This window comes from Mus caroli, chromosome 3 (assembly GCF_900094665.2).
Source record: "Mus caroli chromosome 3, CAROLI_EIJ_v1.1, whole genome shotgun sequence".
Lineage (NCBI taxonomy): Eukaryota > Metazoa > Chordata > Mammalia > Rodentia > Muridae > Mus > Mus caroli.
In genome coordinates, this window is record NC_034572.1 from 119,040,225 (window position 1) to 119,052,284 (window position 12,060).

Sequence of the window (12,060 nt, forward strand, 5' to 3'; positions counted from 1 at the left end):
AGAGGGTTACACACATAATTAAAGCCTTGTACTGAATTAGCCTCAGAACATATTGATTCCATAATCTATACACAGAGGGATGTTCTGATAGCATATGGAGGAAGGAACCTATGGAGGCACTGTTGGATAGACTTGCAGGAAATATCCCCGTAGTTACTCTATATGAATTATAATGTGCTGATATTACTGCATATACTACTAAATTTCGTAGACGTTAAAAAGTAGAACATCTCTTCCTTAATCTGTTTAATTTTTTTAATAGCTGTTTTGACTTACATGTCTTTCTGTCTTGTGAACTTGAATCTAACCTTAAAAATCTTAGTATTCAAATTTGCAAACACACATTTACTATTTAAAGTATCAGTCAAGATGATGGTATGATTTTATATTTTACAGGCAAAAACTGTAGATTTAGACTTGGCTTGTGATAGCAGAGAACGTTGGCTCAAATCAACCGTATTTTCGTATCATTCATTATCAACTCACTTAATCTTTCTGACTCCTTTGCCTTAAATGTGTCATAAGGACATAACCTCTGGGGTGGCTTTCACATCAGAAGCACACAGCATGGTGCCTATGTGGCTGATTTTATAACACACTAATCCCAAGTGGATACAAAGAAATGTAAAACCTGTTCAAAATTCCTCCTACAAATGACAGCAGAATAAAAAGTACTGCTCGGATTAATTAATTATTTCTCCCTACCTACAGGTATATGGACTTTTTCCCCACTCCTTCCAACATTACCAGTGATTTCCTATTTGAAAAGAGTGCTAACTACTTCCACTCAGAAGAGGCTCCGAAGAGGGCTGCATCTCTTGTTCCCAAAGCCAAGATCATCACGATCCTCATAGACCCCTCGGACAGGGCATATTCTTGGTACCAGGTATGAATAAAGAAGAATAGTTCTGACTGCATTCCATTGTAGCTTGAATTAGAAATTAAATAACACCCAGATACACTAAAGGGTCAAGTGTAGTATCTTAGCCTAAAACAATATTCCAAGTCTGTCTATCAGCTATCTACATCTATTTATCTATCTATCCATCCATCCATCCACTCATCCATTCATTCAACTATAAAGACCTAAATATTTAACTTATACCGAATTGGTCAAGGAATTTCAACAATAAAGTAAGAAAGAAAGTAATCAATAAAAGAACTGACATATTTCCAAAACCAGACAAAGTGTTGGTCGTTAAAATGTATTGAATCAAAAAGTCAGTATCTCAAGCGTGTATCTCTAACTATGAAAATAACTTTGTGCTTTAATTTACACATGTTCTCCAGCACGTTAGGTAAATATACAATAGTATCAGTAAACAAACAAGGAAAGGAATTAACAGACAACTACATAACAATTGTAACCACTCAGTAATTTATGTGAAAATGGTCAACTGAAATAGAGATAACTAAAACACAAATTAAAATGAGGTATTTTGTTAAAATAGTAACAAGACACATATTGTATTTCTTTGCTGGCAAGTCATGATCACAAAGGTCTCAAACATTCCAATACACACACACACACACACACACACACACACACACACACACACACACACATGTTACTGGCTGAATCAGCTTGTTTTCTAACATAACCCAGGACCACCAGCTCAGGGAAAGCCCCACTTACAATAGGTCGGACTCTTCCTCATTAATCATTAATTATGAAAATGCTCTACAGCCAGATTTTTTGAGATATTTTCTTAACTGTTGGTTCCCTCCTTTCAGATGACTCTGTTCTATATCAAGTTGATATAAAAACTAACCAGCACATATTGGATAACATGTATAAATATTAAGGGATATATAAATATTAAGGGTTATAGGACTGAATATATCAAATGAACATGAGTTATGAGAGAGGATATGACATCAATTGTTTTCCACTTCTAACTCTGCCATGGTATTTTTGGTTGTGTTGGTGGATACGTGCCTACAATATATTCTATAGTGAAAATATAAAGTCCAATGTGAAGACTCATGTCTTCAAAATGCCTATTCTAACTGTTTAGAAGTTCATTAAGATGTACAGACCTAGGGTCTTGTTAATTTGGGTGTGTGGAATTTTATTTGCAAAGCTTTTATAATAAAGTAAAATTTTAAAACAGCTACCAAAACACCTTAATTAAAAATTTTAAATCCAAATGTGAGAATGCTGAATGTTTAATCTGTTTAGGATAGACTAAAATATATGTTCTATATAGGATAAATCGTGTGAATAAATTAGAATGTGCCTAATACAGTGCTTATCTCTGACTGCTTTCCAAATAAATTCTCTGAATACATAGGTTTAAGGGAATTATTTTTTCTGATAATACTTTTTATTGCCTGTATTGCTGAGGCTAGGGCCCCAAAGTGCTCCACATTTCAAAATAATGTAGCCTATTACTTAGGTGGACCTGTCTTTTCAGTAAGGGCCATAAATCTGCAGCTCCGCAGGTGTACGTCAGAAACCCTCACGAATGTCACCTGCCACTGTAATTTCTACCCCACATTTTTATAATGGACCGCACAGAGGAGCTAAAGTGCTATTTTTCCATAAAATATGTTCCTTTGTGGCTTTCTGGTCATATTTCTATGCTAATCTTAGTTGCACGGATATAAAGAAAATTCAATGCTAAACTTGTATGAGTCAGTAAGGCCAGACTGAGAACACTTTTGTCACTTCTTGTAACAGATATTTTAGCCCTGCTGTATTCTATTAATATGCATACTCTGAATATTTATAATTATTTTTTAATATTTCTGGATTTTTCTCTATGTTTCTTGATTAGACCGATCATGTAATCTGCATTCATGTCTTCAGCAAAATTCATTAGGTGATTATGACTCTTGATTTTTGACCTCTCACTAAATTGTATTTTCCCAGAATAATTTTCACATAAGACTTATTTCTAACATATAAAAACAGCCATTGGCAAACAGAGCAGGCCCTATATGTAACCATAACCATATATGTTTTTCTAGGGTAGATTTTCTTTTTATTAACCTTTAGATATTATGCAACAACAGTTCATTTATATGCACACACCTTATCCATCTCAGCTCAAAGTTACCTGGCGTTATCCAATTTTCCTCTCTGTTTTCTTATTCTCTTATTATTCAAAGTCTTCTGGTTACATTTTAACTCGAAAGCTTCAGCTGTTATTAATGTTTCCTTCAGTTGTCAGTCTGGATTGCAACCTTATTGGCCTGGTTGTCCCCATTAAGTAGCTTCTTATACATCAGTCAAATGCATGGCTTTGTTATTACCTATTACTCTACTGTCTTCTGTAATAGGATTCATTTCTTTAGAGATAACAATTATGATTAATATCTTCTGATATTCAAAATCTATCACTTTTTTGTTCTAGTGATGAGACTAATATATTTTCCAACAACTATATTATTTACCTTGTCTCTCATTTAGTTGGGCTCTGTTACTTTGCCAGATGATACTTTTCTATGGAAGTATCCTAGGCCTTGATACTGAAAAGCAGAAGGGAGACCCACAGTGCTGAAGCACTGTGGACAACCTTAATGACAAGGACATTGAAGCAATGGTTAGCAATCAGAATCCGTGAGGTTTGCGTGCATAGGACCTGCCACATAGAAAAACCACCTGAACTGTGATAACACAGTAAGCCAAGCAACATGAGAGCTCACTTCTGCCCATGTAAATTCCTGCTTAATTTTTTTGTCCTTAACGTATATTCACTCCTAATTAGATCCCTGTAGACAATCCTTTCATATTATCTTTGACTTTTGCCTAAATATTTTTAAACAAAAGCAACTGCAGATATATCTGTATATTACTTGATATTTAGTAAAAAACAAAACAAAACAAAACAAAACTGTTTTTTTTAAATAAATGATGTGCCCAGTGCACAATTGTGCACACATACCTATGCAAACATTAAAAAAAAATCTAATTCTACACTTGACTTTTCCTTTAAAGCACCAACGATCTCATGAAGATCCAGCTGCCCTGAGGTTCAATTTCTATGAAGTTATCACAACAGGACATTGGGCCCCTCCTGATTTAAAAACATTGCAGAGGAGATGTCTGGTGCCTGGGTGGTATGCAGTGCACATAGAAAGATGGCTGGCCTACTTTTCTACTTCCCAGGTAATAGCATGAAATTAGGTTCCATTTATCATACTGCAATTGCATCTCACTGCCAAACAGAAAAAGTGATGAACTATACCATAGAGAATAAAGACAGTAAGAACTGTGGATTTTTACACAGTTTCACTTTATTAATACCATACAATAGAGTCAAAGGGCTCTGAAACAAATATTTAGGAAACTTTTTTGATTGTCAGTTGGTTCCAAGGAATACATTGGCACAAAGGAAGTGTCACATAATTCAAAATTACAAACTCTAAACAACCAGTTGAGAAGTCAGTTAGCCAGAGAGTTTGTAGAAGTTTCTGTTTCAATCCCCGCTGTTTCTCTGTCATGTAGGACCCTTATTAGGAAGGAAGAAGTTCTTAAACTGAATGGCCATAGAGATAAAGGCCCAACGGACATGGGATAGAACTATAGCAAGATTTGAGAAAAACATCCACATCCACCGTGTTCGGGGTGCAATTTAAGCTCCAAGTGGACTTTGATGTTAACACTCTTTTTACACATCCCCATGGGAGAGTCTAATAATCTCCAGCAGTGATTCAAGATGAGAAAGTCAGAAACAAACATTTTTATCCCATCTCCAATTATGGTTTGTAAGACTAGATGGGATTTTCCCCTGAGTGTTCACTCTTTAGCCACTGGCCCCAAGGTTAGTGATGACATTTAGTAGGCTGAATGGGAGCCTACTGGTAATATGCACTACAGATAGGAAACCCCTGTCCTTACTATAAATGAAAAGCAACAGACTTTTATGTTTATTTCTGCTTACTAATAAACTGAGTTCATAATTCTCTCTCTCTCTCTCTCTCTCTCTCTCTCTCACACACACACACACACACACANACACACACACACACACACTCACACACACACACACACAAACACACACAATGCCTATGGAAATTTTTAATTATTACAAATTAGGAAGGAAGCAGGAAAAACAACATTCAAATGTATTCTATGAAGTACATGTTTTCTTCTCAAAGTGACGAACTTATTAATGGCATACAGGTCAAGAGGAGCAGCCTGGTTGATTAAATTCAGTTTTGTTCTTCATAAAGTGACTAATTTTGGCTTTTCAGTTGCTAATTATTGATGGACAACAGCTGAGATCTGACCCAGCTACTGTGATGGATGAAGTCCAGAAGTTTCTAGGAGTTACACCTCATTATAATTACTCGGAAGCACTAACGTGAGTCTATTCTCATGCTTGATTTCACTCCCATTATTTGCCCTCATAAATTATCACTGGTATGTATGTATAGAACATCATTAATACCAGCTATGAATTTATACATCATTCTGCTACTCAGACCCAGTCAAAGAAATATTCTCATTACTCATAAGGTGTCTCCTTCTGAATAACAGGAACACTTTGCATTATAAAGTATAATAGGTATTTTATATTATGCTAAATCTATTTGGTTTTGAGATGTCCTCCAAAATAAGTTTATTCAGACATTTTATCTGTATTCTTTGTCTACGGGGTCCGAATGCCTGAAATCACAAAGGTGAAAAAGATTTGCCTTCTGGATGCAAGCCAGAAGGGAACCATGGAAAGTCATCATTTCCTGTGAGACAGGAAGCAGTATTTAGGATAGATTTGGAGACATGATTCATATATGTTGTGGGATGCTCTTCCTGGGCATATCTGAACAAACATCCCTTTATCCCAGAGAGGGGACTGACAACAGACAAAATTACAGATAGCACTAAAGTCCATTTTGGTGAACCAATGGGGTTTATTGGGGTTAACAGTGGAGCAGAAATGACTGTAAGACAACTGTTATTACTACAAGTCTGTCCCAGAACAGGTGACAAGAGATGGGAACCGGGAGCACACTGCCAAGCCTGTGGGAAGCAGTACAGTTGGGAAGATGCTCCTTACTGGTGCCTCAGTTAATTGGAGTGTCTTCCAGGCATCTCAGCTGGGCTTTGTTTCTTCATGGCAGTTTGACTGGTGCCTGTTTGTTCCAAGTGGCTTCTCTGGTTTCTGGTTCCTCCCGGTTGCTTGACTGAGCTCTGCTTCTGCCAGGCTGCTTGCTCTGAGTCTTCAAGCACCAAAGCTTCTTGGAGAGTGACTCTCAGAAGTTTTATTGTTTATATACTTCATGGTGAAGGAAGATGTAGTGAATCTGGTCAGTAGTTTTAAGGACTTCCAGGAGCTATTTTGAGTTGTTCATTTTATGTCTAGAGGGTTTCCCTGAAGAATGGAATGCTTGCCTCCCCTTTGAACAGTGGTTCTAACAACCTGAAGGTTGTTGTCCCTTTTGCAGTCTAATGACCCTTTCCCAAGGGTTGCCTAAGACCAAAAGAAAATACAAATATTTACATTATGTTCATAATAGCAGCAGTATCACATAGATGAAGTAGTAACAAACATACTTTGAGGTGGTGATTGGGAATCACCACACCCTGAGGAACTGTATTACAAGGTCACAGTACTAGAAAAGTTGAGAACCACCGTGCTAGAGCATCTTCTTCTCACTTCCTTCCAAAAATCCTGCCTTAAAATATCCTGTTGTTTCTCCTCGTTTTTATTCCCCATCCTATGTCTTAAGAAGTTTGCCTCCAAGATGAAAAGTTTTAGCCATTACATGATAAGGTCTTATTCTGTATTTATTTATTTTATAACCAAATGGAATCCACACAGCATGGGAATCGATTGCTGAGTCGCCAAACATCACCCGATGGCATATTTTAGGCTTAGATTTCCTTAAACTTATTTTTAAGAACTGTTCTTAAATACTTTAACCTTGTTTCTAGCCCATTACCTAACAGAGGTAATAGAAAGGATTTACAAATAGAACAAAGGAGGATGTGGGCCTGCTTAGAAATAGTTCTGCAGAGCAAATCTAATGTGCATTGTCAGGATATCAGCAGTTCAGTTTCTGTGAATCGGCAGAGGCAGCTTGATCCACTTGCAAACACCACTCGTGAATCAGCAACAGTAGGTTTATTTAGAAGAAACCCTATGACTCTGCCAATCAGCCCAAATCTGCAGAAGTGGCAAGAAGCCTCAAGAAACTACCAGCAGCAGAACATCACTAGAGGTGTTTTGGTGTGTTTCTCTTTATGAAGTCATGACAAACAATGACCAACAAAGAACAGGAAGCATATTAATACCACCCAGCATCATAAGTGAAGGCCAGTGTCAGCAAAGCCAAAAGATGACCAGCAAAGAATTGCAAGGTGTACCAATACCATCCAGCATCATCTACTGCCTACTGTGGTTATCCTTTCTAAACATCATATGTTCTCTCAAACATTCACTCTAGTAAAATATCACATGTTATTTATCTAGGCTGCCTCCAGTAACACATTATGTGTCTGTTCTTAGCAAAATATTCTCCCACATGTCTGCTTGAGCAAAAACATCCTCTCATAAGACAGTTTCCAGCAAAACATTACATGATACAACTGAGCCTCTAAAGAAGTTAGAAATTTCACTGTCTGACACCAGCCCTTTTGTTATGGTACAGGTTTTATAGATCAAAGGTTAGAAAGTCACGCACTAAGGATTGTTTGATTTCACGCATTGATATGTGAGACAGTCACTGGAAAGACTCAAGAAGCTGGATGTGACTCAAATGGCCAAGGATGCAATTATCTGCACACTTCTTCACTCACATCTTTGATTACTAAATCAAAGACTGAGAGTTCAGCAGCATGAAGAATCTCCATGTAGCTTCTCCTTGTTTCTGGCAGAGGGACCTTGTGGTCTAAGCTTACTGCTGTGACATAGACTTGACAGCCACAGAGCTTGCTTCATTCTGTTGGGCACAAAGGTCCATTTCTCAGGTCCAAATTCAAGATGTGGAGAGGCAATCCTGTCTCTGGACAAAAGGAACATGCTGTGTTACAAGTGGGCTTGTGGAATGGCGTATATGTTGACCTTGTCCTGGGAAAACAACTACCTATTGAAGCAATTTTAAAATCAGGGAAGCAAGTTAACAAAAAGAAGTGCTTGGAGAAGCTGAAACTACTTTCAAAGGGCATGCACTTTACTCATAAAAGACTCCTTCCCAAGCTCTCATGTAAAGCCTATTAAATTTTAGACGAAATTCTAACAAGCCTGATTATATAATTTCCAAGTTCACAGCAGATTAGACTCAGCAATTAGACAATTAGGGAGGGTAATGGAGGGACAGGAAAAGCAGTAATGAGATTGGGTTTTTCCTTATCCACTAAAACAATCCTAATGAAGCTCTTCCTTACACATGGAAACAACAGCAGCACCAGGCCTGCCCCTGTTGATTGAGTAGACAAAGCTTCCAATAATGCGTTTGGCATTAATAGTTATTGATGCTGGCATATCTTGCCCTTCTCAGCAGTAGCCTAAGTAATGCTTCTGTCCTGTTTACTGCAAATACTTGCTTATGGCTCAATAAACCTGTAAAATCATACTTATGAAGGAGTTTATAAACAAGTACAGAATATATGGATTTTTAACATATCCTTCATATCACAAAATTTAGATATAATGATGATGCTTGGGAAAATAAAGAAAGCCAAGTGACAGTCAACCCTTGTCCTAAGTATCACTTAGCAATTATTTGAAAAGGCTTTGAATATTATGTTCGCAATTTCATGACTGTTAAAACAAAATCACAAAACAATGAACTGATATAACCTAGAGAAGGTCCTACTGTTAGAGTTTATAAAGTTAGCTATTTGGGGACAGAACCCCAAATTATCAGGGTAACAAAAATCCTGTGCTTTGAAAAGGACCTTCAGATTTCAGGATCACTCACTCCTCAGTCTGAACAGTTTTGACTCATGACATCTGCTGTGCTGAACAAGAAATGCCAACAAGCATACCCTGAGTCCTCACCCTACCAATGAGGAAAGATGCTGTCAGCGTGCATCCAGATGCTTCAGTTTTGTTACCAGGGTTGTAGTCAGCCTTAATGCCATTAAATATTCTCATCCCAAGACAGAAAATGCTGTTTAGAGCCATTGTGCTGTGGATGTCCCCATCTTGTTTTGCACGGCAGGATGATTTTTTTTTCCTCTCTTGGGAAATTAATAAAAAGTGGAGGAAGACCTGTGGTGCACAGGAAGCAGATTGAAAAGTCCAGCTTAGAAATGGCTCTGTCTTCTTTTATCCATTCTACTGATGTATCTGATTTTAATTGGTAACCTGTACGAGGACAGCTGGGGAGGCAAGGATTGGGTATCTCTAACAATAGGTCAGGAAAGGAAGCTAAAGGAAAATTTCCCCCTACGATAAAGGCGTAAGCATATGCACAGAGGCAAATTCCAGGTACTATGGAGTTATAGGAATGGGCCTGGGGCAACAAAATAGTCTGCAACTAATTAACTTTACATCCCAGTCAATTATGCTTCATCTTTCTAAAACATCTGCTGAGCAACAAAAATGCAAACCTTTTCCATGTTTTATGCATGCAGCAAGTCCCATAGCGATAAATTTAAATTTCCCCCTTTTTACTTGGTTCATCCTTTCATTTTTCCTATCTTGTTAGTGCTCAACAGAAATTCCCATATATTTGGCTTTACACAAAACAATTAGGTCACACATCTTTTCTCTTGTAACTAAGTTGCTACTGCAGAAATAAAATAGCATTAGAGTTTCTGTGAGTGTCTAGGGATCTGATTGGCTCAAAGCTACAGCACTGCTTCCTTTAACAGGCCCCAAATATAAGGATAGTGTCTGCCAGCAAGGATCTCCCAAAATCCTATTTATCTACAGCTGGCTACAAGCATGGGTATAAAGATGCTTTGCAAGGAGATCGTGACTTGCCGCACATTGCCTACTAACTCTCCCTTACCTTCTTGCTTTGTTTGTCTTTTGCAAAAACAGACTAATTGTTGGACCAGTGGTGTGTGGTTGATCAGTCTTTGAGTGGTCATTGCAGTGGACATCTTGTGCCTCATTGACTTAGTAGGGCTGATTGGAGCTATAGTGTGTGAGTGTGTGTGTGTGTGTGTGTGTGTGTGTGTGTGTGTGTGTGCCATTATGTCTCTGCTCGTAGTGTGTGTTCAGTTTTCTTTTCCCTGTGGTAGGTTGGAATTAGAAGTAACATTCACCTACTGCACTTTGGCTGGATCAACATAGCAAGCACAAAGATAGGACAAGGAGAACATAAACTGGACGTTTTGAAGTTTAAACCCATATGTTACCCAGATGGATGGATGGCTGAGTCGATAGTGGGCACACCACTATCTTCTGAGTTGATGTGTTCCCCACATGCAGAAGCTGAGCAGCACACTGGAGAAACTCCAGACATGTTGGTGACATTGGTTTCTTCTCTGGATTTACTGATGTCTTAATGTTTAACTTACCCACAGATAAAGAACCAGAAAGAACCTCTGGTTAACAGAAGGCCATCCCTTTGCTGAGAAAACCAGGGACACATTTCTGAATATGACCTTGTTCATTTTGCCTAATTTTAATTAAGCTAATTTTCTCATTAAAGAAGAAAGTGGCCTGAAAAAAATTAAACTAGCAACAGCAGAACTGTGTATTTTATGCTTCTATTTTTTGAAATGATCTTGTTTCAACCAATGACAAAAATGGAAACCCATTGCATCCTCTGAACCTTGATGGTACTACTAACCAACAACACTAGTGTCCGAGTTCTGAGAGGTGGACTCTCAGTACTTTTACCCTCAGAAAAAGCTCTGTGTGTTAGTACAATGTCAATCACAGTGTGGATCTCCATCTCCATATGGCAGTAATTTTGTATTTCCCACTTGGCTGTATATAGCGTTTCCACTAGGAAGTGCTAAAGATGATGAAGTCCATGAAGCCATGTGTGAAAGGTCAAGATGGGCAATCCAGATTCTATTTTATTTTATTTTATAATTATGGGAAATGACTTCAGTGATCACAGCATTGCATTCTTCAGGAAAACGTTGTTTAATGTTTGAATTTTACAAGTGCAAAGAAGTGGAAGCAGAAACAGTTTGACACAGATGTTGTGCCTGGGCAGAGGATGAATTTTAAAGACTTGACTGTATTCCTTCATAAACTTGGCATTCTCTTTTTTTTATTAGGTATTTTCCTCATTTAATTTTCAATGTTATCCCAAAAGTCCCCCATACCCTCCCCGCCACTCCCCTACCCACCCACTCCCATTTTTTGGCCCTGGCATTCCCCTGTACTGGGGCATATAACGTTGCATGTCCCATGGGCCTCTCTTTCCAGTGATGGCAGACTACGCCATTTTTGATACATATGCAGCTAGAGACAAGAGCTCCAGGGGGGTACTTGTTAGTTCATAATGTCGTTCCACGTATAGGGTTGCAGATCCCTTTAGCTCCTTGGGTACTTTCTCTAGCTCCTCCATTGGGAGCCCTGTGATCCATCCATTAGCTGATTGTGAGCAGCGACTTATGTGATTGCTAGGCCCCAAAATAGGCTCACAAGAGACAGCTATATCAGGGTCCTTTCAGCAACATCTTGCTAGTGTATGCAATGGTATCAGCGTTTGGAGGCTGATTATGGGATAGAACCCTGGATATGGCAGTCTCTAGATGGTCCAGCCTCTTGTCTCAGCTCCAAACTTTGTCCCTGTAACTCCTTCCATGGGTGTTTTGTTTCCAATTCTAAGATGGGGCAAAGTGTCCACACTTTGGTCTTCCTTTTTCTTGAGTTTCATGTGTTTTGCAAATTGTAAATTATATCTTGGGTATTCTAAGTTTCTGGGCTAATATCCCCTTATGGTATGTTATGAGTACATACCATTTCAGTTCTTTTGTGATTGTGTTAACTCACTCAGGATGATGCCCTCCAGGTCCAACCATTTGCTTAGGAATTTCATAAATTCATTGTTTTTAATAGATGAGTAGTACTCCATTGCGTAGTACTCCATTGCGTAAATGTACCACATTTTTTGTATCCATTCCTCTGTTGAGGGGCATCTGGGTTCTTTCCAGCTTCTGGCTATTATAAATAAGGCTGCTATGAACATAGT

The 12,060-nt window shown here is 38.2% G+C and overlaps 1 protein-coding gene across 2 annotated transcripts in view; it reads left to right on the forward strand.

The window, feature by feature from the left end:
* Nucleotides 1-12,060, forward strand: part of LOC110291107 (bifunctional heparan sulfate N-deacetylase/N-sulfotransferase 4) — a 328,990-nt gene that overhangs the window by 309,402 nt on the left and 7,528 nt on the right. Inside the window, exons 10-12 of one of the 2 annotated variants that reach the window (XM_021158063.2) lie at nucleotides 712-886; nucleotides 3,944-4,114; nucleotides 5,203-5,312. In XM_021158063.2, coding sequence (XP_021013722.1) covers nucleotides 712-886; nucleotides 3,944-4,114; nucleotides 5,203-5,312 — 456 coding nt within the window. The remainder of the gene's footprint in view (nucleotides 1-711; nucleotides 887-3,943; nucleotides 4,115-5,202; nucleotides 5,313-12,060) is intronic. The other variant, XM_029474782.1, reaches the window with a different exon arrangement.